A 24115-nucleotide genomic window follows, 5' to 3' on the forward strand; every position below is an offset into this window, starting at 1 on the left:
TTTGCCTCTATGGTTTTACCCTTTCTCAAATGTCATGTGACTGGAAACACAACATGTAATGTTTGGTTTCTGCAATTGCTTTCTGGATCTATCCACATATAGTTCCAAGAGTACCTTTCCCACATTTCACCAGTCAGCAGTGAGCTGTGCTTGCCTTGTCGGGGGAGACAACTCTGCCTTCCCTCCTAACAGGGTCTGAAGCTATTAAATGTCTAGGGTAGGAAGTCAACCCACAACAGACTGAGCCCTCACCGGGTCTTTTTGGTTACAAGTACTAGAATCAATTTTGACTAAGCAAAATAAATAGTAAGACTTCCTAACATTGCAGAGGTGACTCATACCTCAAGAGCAATTGCTCCCAGGTAAGTTCGGGAGCTAGAACTGAGAAATGGAAGTAGGACTCAGTTCTTGTTCCGTGTCTGCTCATAGGTGTCGTTCACCCCATTTCTACAGATGGGCTTGTTCCACATTCTCATCGACATACGAGGTAATGATTAGCCACAGTCAAATGGTCAGACTGCCTCTTGGCTAACAGACCACTCCCAATTTTTCAGAGATGGCCCAGCCATCTCTTCTTAGGAGTATCCACAGTGAATGGGTGTAGGAGAGGGTAGGGAGCTAGAAATGGTATCATGTAGCTCAGTACTTCAAGCATTGTTGGGGCCCACCCACAAGAATTTGGAAGAAGTGTGGGGAGAGATTTGTTAATATATATAATGGAGTTTTTTGTCTGAATCTGTCAAATGTTGGTGGATTAGACATTGTTAATGTAATTCTTGACTGTATACATTGTATATACTTATTGGATAGTTTTTCTTGTATTAGTTATTAGCTTTTTTAATTTTAGACAAAAAAGGGAAAATGTGGTGGTGTTATGTTCTCCAAAATATTGTGCACCCTAATAAACTTATCTGGAGTCAGAGAACAGAACAGCCACTAGATATAGAGGCCAGAAAATGGTGGCACTCACGCCTTCAATCCTATCACTTGGGAGGCAGAGATCCATCTGGATCTCTGTGAGTTCAAGGCCACACTAGAAGCAGCTAGTCGTGATGACTCACGCCTTTAATCCCAGGAAGTGATGACAGAAAGCAGAAAGGTATATAAGGCGTGAAAACCAGGAACTAGAGCTGGTTAAGCTTTTAGGCTTTTAGCAGCAGTCTGCTGAGACCTAGTCGGATGAGGACACAGAGGTTTCCAGTCTGAGGAAACAGGATCAGCTGAGGAATTGGCAAGGTGAGGAAGCTGTGGCTTGTTCTGCTTCTCTGATCTTCCAGCATTCACCCCAGGTCTGATTTTATTAATAAGACCTTTTAAGATTCGTGCTACAGGGATTGCTGGACTAAGGGTGTCATTGAAAGCTGGTGGAGCTATAGGATTCCTTTCCATTCTTCAGTTTAATCATTCTCTAACTTGTTTAACCACTATTGAACCAATCGAGCCCAACAAGTAATTGTGTGTGTGTGTGTGTGTGTGTTTGTGTGTGTGTGTGTGTGTCTGTGTATGTCTATGTGTGTGTGTCTGTGTCTGTGTATGTCTGTGTGGGTGTGTTTGTGTTCATCTTTTAAAAATATGAAACAAAGCAGTTGTGTTATTCTGTTTTGTTTTGTTTTGAGACAGGATTTCTCTGTGTGGCCCTGAGTGTTCTGGAACTATCCATCTGGCTCTGTCTTACTAATATTGGTGGGATTAAAGGCATTCATCACCATGCCCAGCTCAGTTGTATTATTTTTATGTTACTATGAGACCTCAGAGCACAAAGTATTTTCAAAAGTGTGTTATTTCTGTGTGCATGTGTATATGTGAGTATGAATGATTTCAGGGACTTGTGTGTCATGGCACACATGTGGAGGTCACAGGATGACTTTAAAGGTCAATTCTCTCCTTCTTCCACGTGATTCAAGGAACTGAGGTCATCAGGCTTGCACAGCAAATGCTTTTACCCACTGAACCACCCAGCCAGCCCCATGAGGAGTGTTTTTAACTAGTTTCATCTTTGGTACTTTCTGTTTACAATGCGGATATTGTATGACTGTAATGATTTGATCTAAATTGTTGTGTGAATACAGCTTGAAAATATTTTAATCCTTTTTCTTTCTAAAAACTAATGGAATAATCATGTTCTCTCATTTCTTCCTTGGGGACTTCCTTAGGAAAGGCTACTTTTCCTTGAAAATTAGTGACCAGCAATTTTTCTCGGAGCCACAGCTGATCAGCATAGAAGCATTTTCAACTCAGGTAATAAAAGTGCCCAACAATGCATAAGTTGACTTCCCCCACTGGTCCTCCAGGACAATGCCAGAGTTCCTGAAACTTTAACACAAATGATTGAGCTGAGCTGATGTTCTCCTGGCTTTCCCACAGAATGCCGCTTGATTCATTTTTAGTTCTTTGGATAATAGCATTGACAATAATAATTTCTCCTCGTGCCTCTGCCCTGTGTGTATTTCACATGATGCTGAGTTGAATTGCATGCCGATCCTGTGAAATAGTGTCCCCTGTTTACAGAGGAGAAAACTAAGGGACCAGAGATTAGCTCATTCTTCTGGAATGATCTAGCTGATAAAAGCCAAGGTTTGCACCTGGAGAGCTGGCGTCACAGTCTGGGTTCTAGACTGTGTGAGGTTGGCCCCTTGATGAACTGAAAACGGCTCCAGTTGTGTTTACCTTGTTCTTGGGCAGTCGATTTTCTCTCCGTAGACCCTCCCAGGGCTATCATAGTTACAGTACTTAGAGCATCCTATTAGGAATCTGCTTCAGTGAAGTGTCATTGTGGTCAAGAGCCAAACATAGACCCTTGACATTCATGTCTCCTCGCTACCCCAAGAAGTTGTACTCCAAGGTCATAATCCATACAGAGCTCTGAGCACTAGACTAGAGGGAGTGAACAGGTGAAATGTGCAGAAAGAATAAACACACACACACACACACACACACACACACATACACACACACTCATAGCTATAGAATGCTCACTTGGGTCACTGTGATTAGGATATTCTAGTTTTGCATATTTATCTCTGTGCACTGAACTGCAAGGGGATAAGAAAGATATCATCTTCAGAAACAGGATACCAAATACCATGACCTCATGTCTTCAGTCCCAAAGTAAAGTCATAGAGCACGAGTAATAGCATAAGCCTAAGGCAGAAGAAACTGCCATGTGACAATGATACTTCCTCAGCTCTTCTTAATGACACTGTCACATCAGAGGTGACATCACTGAGGAGAGATTGGAAACGGGCCCTAAGGTAAGTGTATAAATCCTGCTTTAATTAAAGCTAACAATATATCTCTGTAAATATGGTCCAGTCTTGAGACTCAGTGGCTTAGACGTTCCTTAGTTCCTAAACTCAGATGTCTTGGTTTTGCTTTTTGTGTCTGGGCATAATACAGTTTGGCCAATGAAAGATCTGGGGTAGATATTGACCGACAACCTTCTACTATGAGATGGTGTGTTCCCACAGTTTCCTGGGTTTTGTCTGTTTCTCCACAGTCAAGTGAACAAACAACAATGGCATGTTTCAGTTTTATTTATTATATGATGCACTCTTATCAATTTAACTTTTTGAAGATGGAATTTTAGAAGGAAGTTTAACTTCTTTTAGTTATTTTAAGTGTGTGTAATATTTAGCTGTCATCTTGACCGTGAGATTTTCTCTTGTAAGTTGGTTTGGTATCTTCTGTTTGTAGATTTTTTTTTTTATATATCATCCTTGACCTTTCCTTTTTCAGACTGTGAGGGTCTATTCATTTCTCTGCATAGGCTCACACACAGTGTGAGAGTTCTCACCTGGGAATCTTGAGTAGCTGTGATTATTATAGTGATGGATTAGTTACATATTATGATGATGGATGATTGTGACTTCTAGGAGGCTGGGAGTGGGGTGCTTGTGTAAGTTTAACAGTCATTGGGGTAGCAGAAGGCAGTGTGTTGAGGAAAATCCTAGACAGTTCAACTTCAAACATAAAAGCTAAGATAGCATTTTCCTTGACTTCTGCCCCCCTCTTGCTTTCTTACTCTCCCTCTCCCTCTCTCTTTCCCCCCTACCTTCCTCTCCCCCTGGCCCTCACTCCTGATGTGTGCGTGAGTGTGTGTGTGTGTGTGTGTGTGTGTGTGTGTGTGTGTGTGTCTGTGTGTGTGTGTGTCTGTGTGCTCTACGATGGTTCATTAACCTTTATCTCTGAAGAGGAGTATTTATCTGCTTCCTAAGGTAACAGGAACAACTTGATAATTCTTAGGAAGACATATTAACTTTGCTGTGTTAGCGGCATGACATGAGTTAGGTGGTTGTCTTACCAGGCCATGGTCTTGGATCTTGTATGGCTTTATAAGCTGAATTGGGGTGGGGCTCTGCCAAGATATAGATCAAAGTGGAAGAATGTTACCAAGGGGGACTGGTAATATCATGGATTCAGAGAATGAACTTATGCCACTGTGTTGGCATGTTTCGGTATAGCCTAGAGTGAAGCGTTGGCCTCCCAAAGCTCTGAATTACTTACTTCCTGGATTCAGACATGTGATTGTGTTTCCTAACATCTGAGCTGTGTTCTCCTGCAAGTGCAGGGGGTGTGGTACAATCCAAGATGGCTGAGACATTTAGAAACCCAGAAGCAAGTAGCACTTGCAGATGGCATTGTATCAAAACTCTGGTTTTTACGTAGCTTGAGAAACCTCTAAAATCCAGAGACACAAAATAACTCCAGTCACTGTGGCCACCACACTCCTGACAAGTAATTTTTTTCTTGGAATAGGTTGGCAGTTCCATGATTTTCTTAAAGGAGTTTAATCGAGTTAGATACACTGCTGTCTTGTCCTGCATCAACTGTTAAATGGCTCTTCTTCCCACTTTCCTTCCACTCCACAGGCCCCATATGTGCTGAGAAATGAGGTTCTCCACATCAGCAAAGGAGAACAGGCAGCCATCACCACCCAGCTGCTTGACATCCGGGATGATGACAACCCACAGGATGTGGTCATGAATGTCCTTGATCCTCCACGTCATGGCCAGTTGCTCCAAAAACTTCCAGCCGCTGCAGCTGCTGCAGCCCCTGTCTATGAGTTCCATCTGGATGAACTCTCCAGGGGTCTCCTCCTCTATGCTCACGATGGCTCAGACAGCACATCTGATGTTGTAGTCTTGCAGGTCAATGATGGACACTCCTTCCAAAATATACTGTTTCATGTGAAGAATGTGCCCAAGGTAGGTGTCATTCCCTAGGGCTACGGTTTCCTTGTGTCTGCCTGTGGAGGTTTACTCTTGGGACTATTTGGGCAATGCTCATAAAGTTAGGCTGTGATGAAGTACTCATTTCTTTGTTCCAGCATTCTATTGTATAGGTGCTTATTAAGTATCTCATATATAAGGACAGAGTGGTTTAATAGGTCCACTGTTGATCTGAAAGGATTCTCCATTGGCCTGCAACCATAAAACTGTGTTATCATTCTTCCTCCCATCTCCTGCTTGACCATGATTATGGGGATCAAGGCATCTCTGCTTATGTGTGGCCTTCCACAGCTTATGAAATGAGAAACTCGCTGTCTAGCTATTGGAATTAATGAAAAGTTCAAACATTCTATTAGCCAAGCTGAAATAAGATGAAAGAACGCGAAGAGACTGTTGGTAACCACAGGAGTTGTCATGAGCGACAGGGACATGCTTCTGATTCTGAGTCCCTGACATGCCACCTTTGTACGTTTTGCCATGTCCGTGAGCACCTATGGCATTAGTTGCTTAACATTTATTAATGTTTTTCATTTAGTCACCTTGCTTCTTTTATGATCTCATCACATGAGACCTCTTTTAGGTCTCATCCTAACAATAATACTGGTAAAACCATGGGCTTTATGTGGAATTATACCCTCACTGAAACTTTTAAAGAAATACATAGCCATTCTATATAGTTCTGTTCATGACCTACATAGGATGTTGTTGCACACTGCAGATGAGATGTTTGTCACATCTCGGGAGATGCTGAGCTAACCCATTCAGGAGCAAACCCTCTTGCCTGCATTCTTCAAAGTTTGCTGCTCCTCATGAAGGCCCTTTCCATAGTCACACCACAATCGACTCTTTCCCATGGCAGCACGTTTAGAAACTTGAAGTATTTTTAGCTTTTCATTCTAAATATCACAACCCACAGAGTTAGTATTAATGATTAGCTAAAGAAATATCTTCTGAGGAAAATTTAAAATTGCTTTCAAGTTTCTCACCAATGATCACTCAAAGCAGATGATGCTGCCCTGGGAAGGGCAACATCTGAATCTCACACATGTGCTAACTTGTTCTTGTTGAAAACAGTGATGGAGGCATGAGAGAGGAGAGATGGAGGCATGAGAGAGGAGAGATGGAGACATGAGAGAGGAGAGATGGAGGCATGAGAGAGAGGAGACGGAGGCATGAGAGAGGAGATGGAGGCATGAGAGAGAGGAGACGGAGGCATGAGGGAGAGGAGATGGAGGCATGAGAGAGGAGATGGAGGCATGAGAGAGAGGAGATGGAGGCATGAGGGAGAGGAGATGGAGGCATGAGAGAGGAGATGGAGGCATGAGAGAGAGGAGATGGAGGCATGAGGGAGAGGAGATGGAGGCATGAGAGAGGAGATGGAGGCATGAGAGAGAGGAGATGGAGGCATGAGGGAGAGGAGATGGAGGCATGAGAGAGGAGATGGAGGCATGAGAGAGAGGAGATGGAGGCATGAGGGAGAGGAGATGGAGGCATGAGAGAGAGGAGATGGAGGCATGAGGGAGAGGAGATGGAGGCATGAGAGAGGAGATGGAGGCATGAGAGAGAGGAGATGGAGGCATGAGGGAGAGGAGATGGAGGCATGAGAGAGAGGAGATGGAGGCATGAGGGAGAGGAGATGGAGGCATGAGGGAGAGGAGATGGAGGCATGAGAGAGAGGAGATGGAGGCATGAGAGAGAGGAGATGGAGGCATGAGGGAGAGGAGATGGAGACATGAGAGAGGAGATGGAGACATGAGGGAGAGGAGATGGAGGCATGAGGGAGAGGAGATGGAGGCATGAGAGAGAGGAGATGGAGGCATGAGGGAGAGGAGATGGAGACATGAGAGAGGAGATGGAGACATGAGGGAGAGGAGATGGAGGCATGAGGGAGAGGAGATGGAGGCATGAGAGAGAGGAGATGGAGGCATGAGGGAGAGGAGATGGAGGCATGAGAGATGTAGACATGAGAGAGAGGAGAGATGGAGGCATGAGAGAGGAGATGGAGACATGAGAGAGAGGAGAGATGGAGGCATGAGAGAGGAGCGATGGAGACATGGGAGAGAGGAGAGATAGAGGAATGAGAGAGGAGAGATGGAGGCATGAGAGAGAGAGGAGATGGAGGCATGAGAGAGAGGAGAGATGGAGACATGAGAAAGGAGATGGAGACATGAGAGAGGAGATGGAGACATGAGGGAGAGGAGATGGAGGCATGAGGGAGAGGAGATGAGGCATGAGGGAGAGGAGATGGAGACATGAGAGAGAGAGAGGAGATGGAGGCATGAGAGAGAGGAGATGGAGGCATGAGAGAGAGAAGAGAGATGGAGACATGAGAGAGGAGAGATGGAGACATGAGAGAGAGGAGATGGAGGCATGAGAGAGGGGAGAGATGGAAGCATGAGAGAGGAGCGATGGAGACATGGGAGAGAGGAGATGGAGGCATTTAGAGAGAGGAGATGGAGGCATGAGAGATGAGAGATGTAGACATGAGAGAGAGGAGAGATGGAGGCATGAGAGAGGAGATGGAGACATGAGGGAGAGGAGATGGAGGCATGAGAGAGAGAGGAGATGGAGGCATTTAGAGAGAGGAGATGGAGGCATGAGAGATGAGAGATGTAAACATGAGAGAGAGGAGAGATGGAGGCATGAGAGAGGAGATGGAGACATGAGAGAGAGGAGAGATGGAGGCATGAGAGGAGCGATGGAGACATGGGAGAGAGGAGAGATAGAGGAATGAGAGAGGAGAGATGGAGGCATGAGAGAGAGAGGAGATGGAGGCATGAGAGAGAGGAGAGATGGAGACATGAGAAAGGAGATGGAGACATGAGAGAGGAGATGGAGACATGAGGGAGAGGAGATGGAGGCATGAGGGAGAGGAGATGAGGCATGAGGGAGAGGAGATGGAGACAGAGAGAGAGAGGAGATGGAGGCATGAGAGAGAGGAGATGGAGGCATGAGAGAGAGAAGAGAGATGGAGACATGAGAGAGGAGAGATGGAGACATGAGAGAGAGGAGATGGAGGCATGAGAGAGGGGAGAGATGGAAGCATGAGAGAGGAGCGATGGAGACATGGGAGAGAGGAGATGGAGGCATTTAGAGAGAGGAGATGGAGGCATGAGAGATGAGAGATGTAGACATGAGAGAGAGGAGAGATGGAGGCATGAGAGAGGAGATGGAGACATGAGGGAGAGGAGATGGAGGCATGAGGGAGAGGAGATGGAGGCATGAGGGAGAGGAGATGGAGGCATGAGAGAGAGGAGATGGAGGCATGAGGGAGAGGAGATGGAGACATGAGAGAGGAGATGGAGACATGAGAGAGAGAGGAGAGATGGAGACATGAGAGAGGAGAGATGGAGACATGAGAGAGGAGATGGAGGCATGAGGGAGAGGAGATGGAGGCATGAGGGAGAGGAGATGGAGACATGAGAGAGAGGAGATGGAGGCATGAGGGAGAGGAGATGGAGGCATGAGAGAGAGGAGATGGAGGCATGAGAGAGGAGATGGAGACATGAGAGAGAGGAGAGATGGAGACATGAGAGAGGAGAGATGGAGACATGGGAGAGATGAAGTTTGGGAGGCTGATTGTGCAGCAGAGCTGGCAGGTGCCACCTTGTAGCTAATCTTAATTATCATCCTCTCATGGCCACCTGTGGAAACGAGGTTCAGTTCTGGTGATATGAAGTCTAGACAGGCACTGAATGTTTTCTTTTCTTCCTCCTTGATTTCCTTCCAAAGCCTGTAGTGGGTTTCAGTGCAGTCCTTACCAGTGACTCTCATATCATGGTTTCAATCTGTGTTTGGAGCTGGGCTCCGAGTATTGTGCAATTTTGAAGGAGATGGCATAGGATGAAAGGGCATTTCTAGGATTTTCCCTGCTTTGACTACCAATACAAAACAAAACAAAAACTAGGATTTCATTCATAAGGGCGGGGGGAGGGGGAGGCACAAGGCACAGATTTTTAATTCCTTGCAGGCCTTTGAATCCTGTAGGGCGGTACTGGGTCTGTTGCTGATTCCTGACAAGTGAGTTGAGGTGGTGCCCTTTCTCCCTGCACCTTCCCATCCCTCCATCTCATACAGCACTGTGGTTCCCTAGCCAGGCAGTGATGCGTGACCATACATCAGAACTGTGACACCGGTGCCCTGAGCCTCAGCATCGTCAGAGTGTGCTAATAACCAGTTGGCCATATCCATGACTGTAGTATGCAAATATCTACTACTTTTCCTCTTAGGAATTAAAACGTTTCTTTCTACCTTTTCTCTGGGTCTTTTTCTCCTGCCCTGATGGAAGGTTGGAGTATTGATTGTATAGCCTCATTGCTTCTAAAGGAAATTATAGTATGAGGAGAAAGGCTTTTTGTTTGTTTTTTAACATTTACTGGACACTAAAACTTGGTGTGAATTATTCCTTTGAATCTTCCCATTCAATCTGTGGTGTTTGTACAATTATCTCTAATTTACTGAAAGAGGAAACTAAAAGAGAGATTTAGAAATACTCATTTTCACAATGGTTTTCAGCTCTCTTCACACTGGCCTCTGGTTTTCAATATTTTAGGCATATTGAGTCTCATTCCCTTGATGAATTAAATAAAGATAAAAATGTATTCCTCTCAGTGTCCTGTCCAAGCAAGGGCCTCATACCTTCTGGAATCTTCCCTCAGCATTCAACACAGCTTGGTACTGGAAAGGCTATTTATAATCATAGGTCTGCTGGGCCCAGGAAATAAAACTTGTGTGTTCCAGTGTCTGGTGGATGTGTAGTTGGATGTGATTGCTTTCATTCTAAGAGCCATTTCTGAAGATGAGTCTGAGAACTCTTTCCCTGAGGCTGCCTATGTGTTCATTCTGGAGAAGAGCCAGTTACTGGCTGGTATCTAGTTGGTGGTGTTAATGGAATGGACAAGGATGTTGTAAATCCTTATGAATAGATACCCAAGTGAATCCCTATCTTGTTCAGTGGAAAAGTTAGCCTGTTTTTCTAGTCCTCCTCTGTTGAAGGAATAGAAGGAAGCTTTGTGAGAGGTAGTGTTGATTTGTTTTACTCTCTGAGCTGAGCACTTTTTATGTTTTTGTTGGACGGGTAGCTATAATGGTGTAATGGCTTGAGCAGGATGCCTGGTTATGTCTCTGTCTCCTAGATGGTCTGTGCCAGGTACAAAGTGCCCAGGGCCCCTCTGCTGATGCTGGTGTGGCTCTTCTGGGCTAAGCAAAGGACCTGTGAGTTCAGTCCTGTTTTTCATGTTGTATACTACTTCATCCAAACTTGGCCTGGCGGTGAATAAACTCCGCTGCCGCTTCCAGGAGGATGCTGAGCTACCGTGGTGAAAATTGAATCAGGAATGATGTTGAAACATGTTTAACTGGGGCAGGAGGCAGAAGAGGGAAAAAAAAAGGGGTGAAAAAATAATAAAGAATGTTCTGTTGAACAGGTTTTCATTAATTGGGTTAATTAGGTAGCTCTCCAAACCCAAGCCTGCTAGAGATATGTGCTTCTGAGGAAGTTCCTCATCTTGTAAGGGCTACAGTGTGGGCAGAGGACTTTGCTCTGTGGTAGATGGCCCTTCTTCTCAATTTTCAAGGAATTACCTGCTTTCCCGTTAACTACGGTTCCCCCGGAACCTGTGCTTTCTTTCCACTGTGACAAACAGCTTGACAACCTGACTGACCTCCTTTATTGTTTGAGCAGCTCTTTGGGCAGCTAGCTAATGCTTTAATGTTAACAATCCTCCCAATGCCATAGTTAGAGCTGGCTGGAAACCTGTCTCTGAGAGTGCTCTGCTGTGGCATTGCCTGTACATAGCTGAAAAGACCCTATTGTGTTCCCTTCAACTTCACTCATGCCTCCCGCTAGTGTTTTTATGGGGACACAGTTAGATACGATTATTTGTGTGAATTCCAATGTCAGTGGTGTAAAAACGTTTTATATACAAGTGAACATGACCAAATCCCTTCGGAATATCAGTTTTCCTTTGTGTGTGGGGAGCGATTTCGCTTGTTCAATCCACTGTCTCATGAGATACACACTGGGAGAGGTTTGACTGACTTAATGTTGGATTCCACACCGGGCAAAGGCTGTGTGCTCCTGACTTGCGATGGCAAGCCTCTGAGCTCTTGCAGACAAGCACGAAGCCATGCTAGGTAAATTCCCTTTTCTCCTCTTGCTCGCTCAGCTCACCTCCTATATTCTACGTCACTTGTGTCTTCCCTTACGTCAAGAATGTCCAGCAACATTAGAATGTTAAATCTATGGTGTAAATGAGCTCCTGAAAATGAAGGTATATTTTTATAGAATAAGTGATGGGAGAAAAAAAAAGACTATCCAACTAACCATTTGCTAAACAGTAGAGTTTTGAAAACTTTGATCTGGAAGATTGGGCCCAGAATTGGGCTATGGTATCATTCAAGTGGAATTTCCATTCTTTCTGACTCAAGTTTCCTTTGGGGAGGGGATGGCATTTTTGTTTTAGAGGATGGAGGCTTCTATTTTTACTATGGTTCACAACATTAATGTTTTTACTAGTAATACGATATGTAATGGCTAAGTTTTATTACCAGCATTTTTTATGCCTATTGTTCTATGAAATGAATTAGAAGAACTATTTAAATTTAAATCACTGTTTTAACCACGTCCTCAATTTTACTCATTGGGATTTCATTGCCTGCTAATGTACTCTGAGGGATACATAAAACATCAGAGGGCAGGATTGTTCAACTAGTAAAATAACTAATTTATTGCACTGATGGGGGGTATGTAATGGAGAGAAGCCATAAGGAGAAAAGTGAATTCCAAAATGTCAACAATGGGGGAAATTACAGTAAGAGTTGGCTTTTGTACACATTAGCCATAGAAAAGATTTTATGTAGTCTTCCATCCATCTCTTCTCTTCCTAAGAGAAAACAGTAAAACAACCATGATCAAGATGAATAGAATGATTAGTATTTCTTTTTCCAAACAATAAGTAAAAATTAAAAGCCCTACATGTTTCATATTTATAACATGACGAATTTGGAGCTATGAGCAGGGAAACTATCACCACTTCAGAGTCATGCATGGACACCATCACTTCCCAAGGTCTCCTGTGAATCTCTTTACCTTTATAGCTTATCTTTCTGGTAAGGATTTATCATCAGATCTGCCCTCTTAGCAACACTAAGCAGTCCATGCAGCATCAGTAACCTTTGGCTGTACTGTATAGATTTTCAGAGCTGACTTGCTTTGTGGAACTGAAGCTTCACACCATTTGACCATTCACCTCCATTTTCCCTGTTTCCTGTCCCCTGTCTAGTCCCATTCTGCTTTCTTTGTGAATCTGACAGTTTTAAATTCCACATGTAAGTAAGAACACACAGCTTTTGTCTTCTTCCTGTGTCCAGCTTATTTCTTTTAGCTAAATGTCCTCTTAATCTCTCCACATTGTTATAATTGCAGGATTCCCTCCTTTTCATAATGACTGAATAATATCCTGTTTTTCTTTGTGGTTTGATGAGTAGGGGACCTGGGTGCCTTGATTCTTATCTCTTTGTCTTTTCTATATCTACTGCAGATTTAAAATGAAGCTTACATAAAGTTCTGAAGTTGCAACAGTCCATTTTAAGCTGATACATCATTTTCAATTTATGGCTTTGTATATTATCAGTCCTACTAACAAATTTCTATAGTTATAATTGTGTTTAATACTTTTGCCTTTTAAAATCTTATTCCAGTCATTCTAAGCAATGAATATATATATATTCATTGTGTGTGTGTGTGTGTATACACATATATAGTATTCTGTAGGGAATAATGGCATAGAAAATACAGGCTGTGCCTGTTTAGAAGAGACAACAGTTTTTCCTGAATGTTTCCAACCTGCTGTTGGTGGAGTTCATAGATTTAGAACTTGTAGGAACAGTCAACTGTACTCTGCTCTGTAGGTGAGTATTCACATTACCAATTAACATCCTTTCATTTCAACTTGAAGAACTCCAGCATTTCCAGTCAGCCAAGCTGTGGTCAACAATACTTGCTTTGGTTTTTTCAGAAAGCCTCTCTTTCATTTATGAATGACAGCATTGCCAGTGAATTATTCTTGGATCTCAGTTTTATCTTTCATAGCTTTAGCTGTATGATTCCACTCTCTGGGCATACCATCTCTGTGCTGTGTAATCTAGCAGTCGTCGTGTGGGGTTCCTGCAGAATTCTCTTTCTGTTCACTTTCGAAAACTTGACCATCATGTGAATACTTTTTCAGGCTCAATTTGCTTTGAGTTCTCTGAATGTCAGTGATTTGGGTGAGCATTTCCCACCTCAGATTGGAATGTTTTCTGTCATTATTCATGTACACGAACAAGGGTTTGTTCTTTATACTTCTGCTCTGCATTTTTTTTTAATTCCTCAGACAGGATGGTTTCAGATGATCTGTTTGCAGCTCACTGATTCTTTTTTCTCTTTCAGTGGGGTTTTCTGTTGACGCTCTCTTGAGTTGTTAATTTCATACATTGTATTTTTAGCTCCAGATTTCTGTTAGGATTTTTGTTTTTTAATGGTTGTTGGCTTCGGTGGACTTCCATTGTGTATTACTCTCCTGATCCATGTTTAGTTTACTGTCTGTGTCCACCTGTTACTTGTGCTTCTTTGAGAGCACTGTTTTGCATTCTTTGTCATGTAGTTCATAGACCTCTGTTTCTTTAGAGCCAGGCCCTGTAGCTTTATTTTCCCCTTTTAGTGGTATTGTGTTTCTTTGGTTATGTTTCCTGTGTTCCTTGAAATTATGTGTTGCTGATTGTGTTTGAAGAAGCAGTCACCTTTACTAGTTTGTACTGTTTGGCTTCCTAAGAAAAAGACTTTTGGCACTCAGTTCCAGCTAAAGATTTTAAAGCTCTTTCAAAAACGTAGCCTCTGCATATATCCGTTCTATTCCTTTGGATCTCTCTTCTGGAGAAGTTTGAGGATTTTAGGCCTTTCTCAAAACTGCAGAGCCAAGCTTTGTGCCAAAAGCCTCCATTCTCCCTATGACAGTGCCCTGATGTGTTCAAGGCTACCTATTGACTGTGTACTGTCTGTAGAGTCTCATGTGCTCTGTCTACGGAACACAGGACTTTGGCTGTGAAGGGGGCTGTGTGGAGTGCTGCCAGTGCTTCTTGGCTACTTAGGGTTGTGTCTTATTTACTTCTGTATTGCCGCAATGAGACACCATGACCAAGGCAACCTATAGAGGAAACAGGGTAAGTCTATACCATTGTGGGAGTTTGAATCATAACAGCCCCCTTCATATATTTGAGTGCTTAGTCATCAGGGAGTGACACTGTTTGAAGGGATTAAAAGGATTAGGAGGTCTGGTCTTATTGAAGCAAGTGTGTCACTAGGGGGTGGACTTTGAGAATTCAAAAGCCCACGCCAGGTTCAGAGCCCCACCCCCTACCTATGAATCAGGATATGGGTCTCCATCCGATGCACTTCTCCAACACCATGCCTACTCCTGCCATGATGATAATGGAGTAAACCTCTGAAACTATAAGCAAGCACCCATGCATGCCTTCTTTTCTAAGTGTAACCCTGGTCATGGTGTCTCTTCACAGCAATAAAACAGTGACTAAGACAGCTGTCAGGGTGGGGAGCATGGCAGGAGGCAGGCAGACACAACATTGGAGCAGTAAGCCGGGAGCTTACATCCTTGTCTACAAATGCAAGGCAGAGAGAGGTTATTGAGAATAGCATGGGCTTTTGAAACCTCAAATCCTGCCCCCAGTCACAGACCTTCTCCAACAAGGCCTTACCTTCTAATCCTTCCCAAACAGTTCCTCCAACTGGGGGCCATTACCACTTGAACAAGGAAGCTACAGTTAGAATATCTTACAAGGTCCATGGACAGGAATCTTGGTGAGTTTTATGAGTTGGTTACTGTGGCTTTCCACTGCATGTTGGACTTCACAAGGTTGTTACTGAAAATCCTACTTCCTTTCCCTGTCTCTAGATGTCCCAGAATATTTAGCCCGCTCAGGATTTGGCCCTTAGATGCTGTCTCATGAGGCAAAGGATTCTAATGTTTCCCCTGTGGGAGAAGTTAGAATGTTTCTTTCCAGGCACTAAGCTGTATCATCTTGAAGGAAGATGATATGAGGAAAATGATTCTTTCCTTCTTTTCTTCAATTCATCTATTCTTGGAACTTTTGTTTCTATTTTTTTTTATTTTTAATATGAAGCATACTTTTACTTTTTAAAAATTAGCTTATCAGGGCTTTCCCCATCTATCACTCAAATGTGTTAAAGTTGGTGGGTTTTTGTTTGTTTGTTTGTTTTTTGGTTTAACTATTTCTTCCAAATGATGAGTGATTTATGAGTAAGGAGTTCACTTCTGTTACCACACCCTACCCAGCATACACATAATTCTTGATCTTCACCCTTCTCCATCTCATCATTACTTTCTCTTAAGCTTCATGAAATACCTACACAGCCTCAAGGAGACCAGAGAAGGGTCTCTTTATGTAAACTAGGCTGGTCTCTAACTCTTAATCTTCCTGGCTCGCACTCTCCAGTGCTGGGGTTGCACGAATAGGCCAGAATGCCTAACCAAGCTTTCTTTTTTTATTTCTTTTTTAATTAATTACATTAATGTGTATTGATTTGTTACATTCATGATATTATGTCCTGATACTACTGTCCATTTGTGGGACTTTTCCACCACACAACAGAGATTCTGTACTTAAGAAATCATTGCTCTATATTCCTTTCTTCTCCATCTTGAGATAATGTCTACTCTTTCTGTCTCTATAAATTTGTATATTCTTTTTTTGTTTCTGTTTTTGTTGTTGTTGATGTTGTTTTTGTTTGTTTGTTTGTTTCTCTCTCCCCATCAAGGTGCTGGAACCTCTTGGTTAGACTCCAGGATTCCTGTGAAAGTACTGCCTTTTGTGGGTAGTTGTTAAAATTAGAGTTTCTGTAGAAGCGTAAAGACTGGAACCTTCTGTTCTGCAATCTTGTGATGTCAAGAATTATATATCTTATTCCTAGTAATTGTTCCTTTCTTCTTAACTGCTGAAAAGAATAATTGAAAAATGGAGGCATTATATTTTTAGAAGAAACATCCAGAATATTGCTATCTATCCTGAGCTGTACTCCTCATGAATTGGCATGCCTACATGTCTTCTAGGCCATTTAAAAGGTGAATATTCAGTCTTATTCGACAGATCAAGTGTAGGGCCTGAGTTTTGTTTTTCTTGTTACTGTTTTGTTTTGTTTTGTTTTACATTTTAATAGGTTCCCAGGTGCTACTAGAAGAGCACAGTGTACCTAACACTGGCTTGTAAGCTGCACTGTCCCCTAAATGGTTGCAGCCTTCCTGGGAGCCAGTGAGAATGGCAGTGACAAAGGGTGATGGAGATTGAGACACAGCACAGAGCTGTCCAGGGAATGTGTGCCGAGGTCACGGTGCTTACTGCCTAGGAATATGAAAGCTGCACTGTCTGATTAGTCCAATAATGTGGTCATTGGTGCCTAATTATTTCTACAGCCCAAGTCAGAGTTGACTAAGCTGCTTCTATTAGAAAGACACCTAGCAGTTTGGAACCTCAGGCCCAAGTGAATCATGATATCTAAGCTGTCGCAGTGAGAACCTTTGTTCTGAGAGTTTGGACACATTATATGCAATGTTTTAGGCGTGCTTTTCATGTTTCTGTAAATAATATGTTATAACCATTTTTGTTTTTTTTTGTTTTTTTTTGTTTTTTTTTTTTGTTTTTGTTTGGTTTTTCGAGACAGGGTTTCTCTGTGTAGCTTTGCGCCTTTCCTGGGACTCACTTGGTAGTCCAGGCTGGCCTCGAACTCACAGAGATCCGCCTGGCTCTGCCTCCCGAGTGCTGGGATTAAAGACGTGCGCCACCACCGCCCGGCGTTATAACCATTTTTAAAGGGGAAAGTTCTCTGGAATTTTACCACAGAACATCAACCAAAGTAGGAAGGACCCTTTCCTTGTTCTTTTAAACACCATTTGACTCCATTTTGGGGGTGTGGGTGTGGTGGAAATAGCCTTGACTGCCTTCTGGGTGTAAGCTGCACAAGTGTCAAGTAACTACAGAACAATCACACCTCCCCTTCTGAAAAATCCCCTCCTGAGAGGGTGTTTGCTCTGTTGTTTAGTAGCATATTTGAAAGGAACAGTAATTTCAAAAGACATCCCTTCCAAAATGCCCAATTTAAATATACTGAGTTCTCCGGTTTGCAAAGTATGAAACCAAACTGAGAACAGAACACAGGCAGCCTCACTCATCTTATTCTTGGGAAAATGTCCGTTGGGAGGCTTAGGAAGAGGGTGCACACCCTGTGAATCAGGGCTGGCAGCACTTTGTAATGGCCCTGGCTTCACTAAGTACATCAGCTGCCTTCCCTGGGCTGCTGTCCTTGCTTCTGGCAGGATATTCCAGCTCTGGCTGCCTCACTTCCCATCAGTCCTGAGGCCTGTTGACTCTGCCTCTTTCATGGACTTTGACTCTTCCTTCTCCTGCAGTTACTCTCTTGCAGGCCTCCATCTTCTTTACCCTGAGCCTTTGCCCAGATGTGTAAGGTGTTTTCTCCGACTCCGCCTTCATCCGGTGTTAGTCACTGCGGTTTCTTGTCCATCTGCTTCATCTTTCTAACGCAGACTGGTTGTCTCATTATTGTGCTCATCCCATTGTCTTTCCTAAACATTCCTGGGTCTGGAAGTTAAATCGAGACTTCAGCACAGCTGCTGTTGCTTCTCCTAGTCTTCCTTAAGATGCTATCATCTTTGATCCCACTTTTCCAGCTGCCTAAGTTCTACTGGTACCCAACATTTGGACATGTTGTTCTGCAGCTAGAGTTTTCCTGCCTGGCCCACAGTCAGGACAAATCTCTCTCACCCTCCAGTCCCACAGCCGCTCAGACCCAACCAAGTAAACACAGAGACTTATATTGCTTACAAACTGTATGGCCGTGGCAGGCTTTTTGCTAACTGTTCTTATAGCTTAAATTAATCCATTTCTATAAATCTATACCTTGCCACGTAGCTCGTGTCTTACCAGCATCTTCACATGCTGTTTGTCATGGTGGCAACTGGCAGTGTCTCTGACTCAGCCTTCCACTTCCCAGAATTGTCTCCTCCTTGTCCCGCCTATACTTCCTCCTGCCTGACTACTGGCCAATCAGTGTTTTATTTACTAACCAATCAGAGCAACACATTTGCCATACAGACCATCCCACAGCATTGTTCCATGCACAGCATATTGTCTCCGTCTTTGCCTGTGCTTAATAAGCTAGCCCCTCTGCATAGAAACCGTTGCCTTACTTTTCTTCTTAGAAAGCCACAGTTTTTTTGTGACTCAAAAAAATGAAATGATGTTTCCTTTGGAAAATCTTCCTGAGACCACCATTCTCTCTTCCTGACACTCTCTCCTCAAGCTTCTTACAGAGTGCCATTGTGAAGCATCTTGTTCTTCCTGCCTCCCCTACAAGGCTACACACCCTGTTGTGGGAGTATTTCTAACTGCTTCACTATTGTAAGTAATATGTGATGGGTGAGGACCGAAAGACGGGCAGGAAGACAAATGGAAGAAAGAAATGGGGAGGCTTAGTATCCTGAGTGATAGAAGTCACTTACTGAAGATATATGAGGAGCGAGGACAGACTATGACCACATTTAAGTGTATATAGACATATGCACATATCCACACACAGAGTCCACATGTGGCCCACGGTGTAAGTCTGTGCTGTGGACTGCTCTTGTTAGATGTTCTCTAGCAACCATCTGCGCTGTGACTCGCATTTTCTGAGTATGTATGGACCCAGTGCTGTATCTTTCTTTCGTTCCAGGATGATGGAGCTCTGCGGCTTGTGACTAACTCCATGGTGTGGGTTCCAGAAGGGGGGATGCTGAAGATCACCAACCGAATCCTACAGACTCAAGCTCCAGGTGTCAGAGCCGAGGATATCATCTACAAGATCACGCACGACAACCCCAAGTTCGGTAACGTGTTTCTTTGGTGTGGTTTCATTTTGCACTCGGAGGTTAGGACTTGGTGTTACCCTGTGCCCTGCAGCAAGGCTGTGATTGAGATAATCTGAGCTTTCTCATACCTCACACATCTCATTGAAGGACAGAGTGGCCACGATAGCTATCACACTGTACACTCTTGTGAGGACCTTGTCAGCACATCTAAGATAATAAAACTTGTTTTGTGTAATTTTATTTTGCATCTGACGTTAGGGTGTGGCAGCTTTCTGACAATCACCTAGCTAACACGTATTATGTGACTTTCAACGACCAGGCTCTCAAATGCTACCTTTATCCTCTCAGACCCATCTATAGACTCCCAGTTTTTTTATTTAAAAATTTTTGCATTTGTTTATTTATTGTGTGCATGCAAGAGCACATATGTGTCCACGAGAGCACGTAATGTGCCCATGCATGCCTACCATACTGTTGGAGGTCAACTTACGGGAGTTCGTTCTCTCTTTCAGTCATGTGCGTCCCAGGGTCAAACTCAAAGTTATCAGACTATCGAACTCCTTAGCAGCCTCCTTCACCCCCTGAGCCATGTTACCAGCCCAGGCCCTTAGTAAGGGTTAAAAAGAAGTAGCACAGAAATATTCTTCCAATATTCACCATTATTACTTTTCCAAGAAAGAGAATACCTGTAATCACCTAAGGTGTTCCTGTTGACATCAACTGTAAATGCCGTCTAGCAAGAGTTATAGTGAGCTATCGTTCATAACAACTCCCCAAGAACAAAGTGAAGCTTCTGAGTGCTGGCAGCAGAAGCAGTCTTTGCACTTGAACGGAGGCGAGCGGAGGGCGATGTGTGTCCGCCCCTGTCACTCACTCTGGAACCTGAGGCTCACAGTTTGGGGCTAGGCTGGCAGCCAGCAAGCCTCCACCCCCACACTGCTGGGATTACAGGTGTGCTTGAGGCCATGACTCACTCATTAACGTGGGTGCTGGGATTTGAACTTGGGTCTTCACGCCTGGGCAGCAAGCCAGCTCTCCAGCCCTTGACTAATACTCTTGAAGAGAACTGTTCATGTATCTGTGGACTACTGTTGCTTGCTCTGGGTCCGTTTGGTGGTTTCTCGTTTGGGGGTTAGGGTGTGCTTTTTCTGCATTTGATATATTGTATTGGGGATACGTGATATCGCTGTTTTATTGTGGTTACATTAACTTTAATCGCGTGATTAAGGTGACAGTTGCCAAGTCTCTCCACTACAGTTATTCTTCTCCTATCTGTAACTAATGAATGCCTTGTTGCCAGTGTACATGAATTGCTGAGTTTGAGCGAGGTGACTTCTAAGGCCTTTTCATCTCTAAATGCCTCTGACTCTTGTGATTTATAAAATCCCCTAACTTTATTATGATTATTAAAAACCAGAAATTAAGCCCCCAAATTCCATAGAAACAGCCCAGTATTTCATTAAATATTAAACAGAACAACACTGAATTAAATGGTTTTTAAGCAGATGAAAGTTTGCTATTTCAGCTAAATAAGTGCTTTACTAGGACCCTTTTCTACCATAACTCTCTTAATTAACTTCTCACAAACCTAATCTCTGTATGTCTGTTTCTCCCTGTTAATAATAATCTAATCATGGTACCTTAGAGAACCTTCAAGGGTGAAAAGGGTGATGGGAGCCAGATACCCACAGAACACAAATCTACTTACCTCTCTCTCTGTCCCGGTGAGATGCACCTGTGGCCCTCACCTCACGGTTCTGGCTGCCATGTGCTCCCGAGTCACTTTAGAACCTTTAATGCGGCTTTAAACTTTTTGTGGAGAACTGACATTGGAATGGAACTGAGCACAAACCACTTGTACGGAGTGAGTATAAAGAGCTTCAATTCAGCTTGCATGATGGTTACACCTGTAATTCCAGCACTTGAAAGGCTGAAGCAGGAGGGCTGCCACTAGTTTAAGATCCAGCGTAGCTTGGATTACACAGAGTGAGACAGGGACCAAAAAAAAAGCCAGAATTCAACCACTTCCAGACCCACCATTATTTTCAAATATGTCTCAACGAGTTGATTGACATGTGTATCCTTAGTGCCTTTGTAGAGTTGAAAGCAGTCTAGTAGTCTATCGAAGTTCCTTGGGCATCATTTGAGAGAATATCACTTATTCTAAATCACTATAACTCTAAATTATTTATCATACTATAAGAAAGTATAGTAAAAATGGCCCTCAATCCCAACATAATTCATGGAGATTCAAGTGAGATTTTAATTCTAATACCATTAATTTTTCTCTTTTAAAGTTATTCATTAAACATAACCTGAAGTATCCAATAAATCCCAGACAGAAGTGACTATTGGTTTTCAAGCATAGAACTTTGCATTGGAAATGTGTCTTCCATTTTTTGGTACTATCATGGTGAATGCCGTGGTTAGGAACTACACACAATGTAAGCTTTACCTTCTTCGTGAGTGTGGCGCCAAGCCCTCGAAACTTCCCTGGTCTTTTCAAGCTAGTGTTCCCAAGGTGCCTGCCTATCTTCAGTGTATCCAGTAGTGAACTCTCCCTCCTCAATGCACTTGGCCCTTCTGTACTTCTGCACAGTCCTTCTGTACCGTGCCCATCAGTAGCAGCCGCTCAGCCTACAAGATGGACTTTCACTCCATCCTCTCTTGTCTCCAGAGCTGTGATTGGCAGCCTGTTTATCTCCCCACTGTGTGCTTGTCTCTTTGCAAATTGTGTCTCTGTTACCTTAGTTCAGGTCTCGGTCTCAACACTAGATTTTGTACTAATCTAGTTGGTTAAACAGTCTATGTAAATGTTAGCTATTGTTGTCATTTTTAATAGAATAAACTCTTTAACAGTATTTTTAGTTCTTGTAGACCATCTGTATTCTAGTCACACAATTCCACGTTCCAAATTTGTGCACATCACTCACCTGCAGAAGTTCTCTCAGTGGCTCCCTGCTGCTTCTGGTGGTGATCTGCAGCATTAGCAATAGAAACTGCATCTGGATTCTCCATGGGTCCTCTACTCTTAAAGACCTACTGTAGTAGATTGTACCTAATAGATACTCAAAGACTACTAAATTCAAATTGTTGGAGCTAGTCAGTATCCTACAATACCTGTGAACCTGTGTCATATGGAAATAATTTTTTAGTTGGAAATGTATTTATTTCTTTAGGCATTGTTAGGGAAATTCTGCTTGGCTTTACTGTTATAGAACAGAGCAGCTAGGAAATCAGCTGTGGGATGTTTTCTGTCCAGCTCTTTTTGTTTCCACTGTGGCAGTTTCCTTTCAGAGTATTTCACAACTGTACTGCCACTCCTGAACAGGCCTGATCCTGGGAAGCCATGTCTAATCAGAGCATCTTATAATGTGAATTTTCACTTGGAGAGATTCGTAATAGACTTGTTTACTTAGCAGCAGATGAACAATGACACAGAGCTAGTGTGACTCTATTCCCTCACATGGTTCTATGAACAAGAGTGGGGATGTTTTTCTCCTGTCTCAGTACTTCATTACCATCCAGTGTGTTTGGCTCATCTTTAACTTGAATTTAGTGCGTATAAATATTAGAATGGGTGTTTACTTTGAGTTAGAAGATGGATTTCTCTGGAGTAATGAAAATATGCTACCAGTTTTGAGAAAAGCAACGCTCTGTCAGTTATCCAGGATGCCTAGTGTATTAAGATTGGGCATCCGCCTACAAGACATTTTAAAAATAGATTCTCTGTCCCTGTCTCTGTGTTCTCCTCCCTGCCTCTTGTTCCCCCTTCTCTGTCTTACACACACACACACACACACACACACACACACACACACACTGCTGTCCCTCCTACTATCAAAATGGCAGAGTAGCTTTGGGGGCTTACTGTTAGATGCAGAACACAGCCTGCTTTCAGAAGGCCATCCGTTTCTCTGTGTGGTCTTCACACTAGGGCATATTCTTGTGAAATTTTAATTGTTTCTATAACACTTCTGTATTTGTGATCTCACCTGAAGATGACAGTAGCTTTAGGTGAGAATAAGCATTAAAAACAGGTGGGTGGTGTTTGGCTTTAGATTTCCTTGCTGCTTTTCAAATAAAATGTACCAAATAAAGGGGAAGAAAAATGCTAAGACAAAGACCGACACATGTACAGAAAGGATTGGTAGTAGAGTTTCATGGCCAAGAATATGAACTTTCAATTCAAGTCGCTGCTTATCTGCTGACCTCTAGCAGGTCTCAGAACTTCTCTAAGGTAAAGATATTTATCTATTAGGGAGATGCTGACATCATTCACATGGACGTGTAGAGGTGTCAGTGGGAGTAGCCAGACTTCTCTCTAAGTGCCTCTGAAGTTTGTGTCCAACAGGATGAGCATTTTGCTTGGCCAAAATGCTTGAGACCAGAAGTATTTCAAATACAGATTTTTGATAAATATTTAGTATTTGCAAATAAGTGATGAGATATCTTGGAAATGAGACTTAAATCTAAGCACATAATCACTTACACATCATATATATCTTATATATAATAGAGCCTGAAAGTGACTTTCTACAGTATTCTTAATGTTCCTAGCATCTGACTATGACCTGTTATGTGAGATTGCTCCAGTATGGAATTTTCTCCAATAGTGTCATGTTAGCATTGTTAGCAAAAGGGTGGGATCTTGGGTCTTTTTGGATTGTGGGCTTTTAGATTTGGGATGTTCAATCTAAGTTGTTTTTACATTACATGTGAGCACAGGAGCCTTAGGAGTATGAGTAAGCTTGGGCATCTGGGAGAAGCAGAGCTGGGTTTGAACTGCGACACTGGGAAGAGCTCCTCTGTAGGTCTCCTAGTGTCAACTAATGTTGTTTCCACTGGACAGAATCGTCTCAGGAAATACTCCCACCAAACTCACTCTCTGATGTGTTTAAAACTGTTGTTTAGAACACATTTTGAGTTCCGTAGAAAGTTCCATATAGA

General features: G+C 43.0%; 1 protein-coding gene across 1 annotated transcript in view; it reads left to right on the forward strand.

The window, feature by feature from the left end:
- Positions 1-24115, forward strand: part of Fras1 (Fraser extracellular matrix complex subunit 1) — a 353235-nt gene that overhangs the window by 212347 nt on the left and 116773 nt on the right. Inside the window, exons 27-29 of the mRNA XM_059274782.1 lie at positions 2154-2238; positions 4869-5204; positions 19030-19183. Of these exons, the coding sequence (XP_059130765.1) occupies positions 2154-2238; positions 4869-5204; positions 19030-19183 (575 nt within the window). The remainder of the gene's footprint in view (positions 1-2153; positions 2239-4868; positions 5205-19029; positions 19184-24115) is intronic.

The sequence above is a fragment of the Peromyscus eremicus genome, chromosome 10 (assembly GCF_949786415.1).
Source record: "Peromyscus eremicus chromosome 10, PerEre_H2_v1, whole genome shotgun sequence".
NCBI lineage: Eukaryota > Metazoa > Chordata > Mammalia > Rodentia > Cricetidae > Peromyscus > Peromyscus eremicus.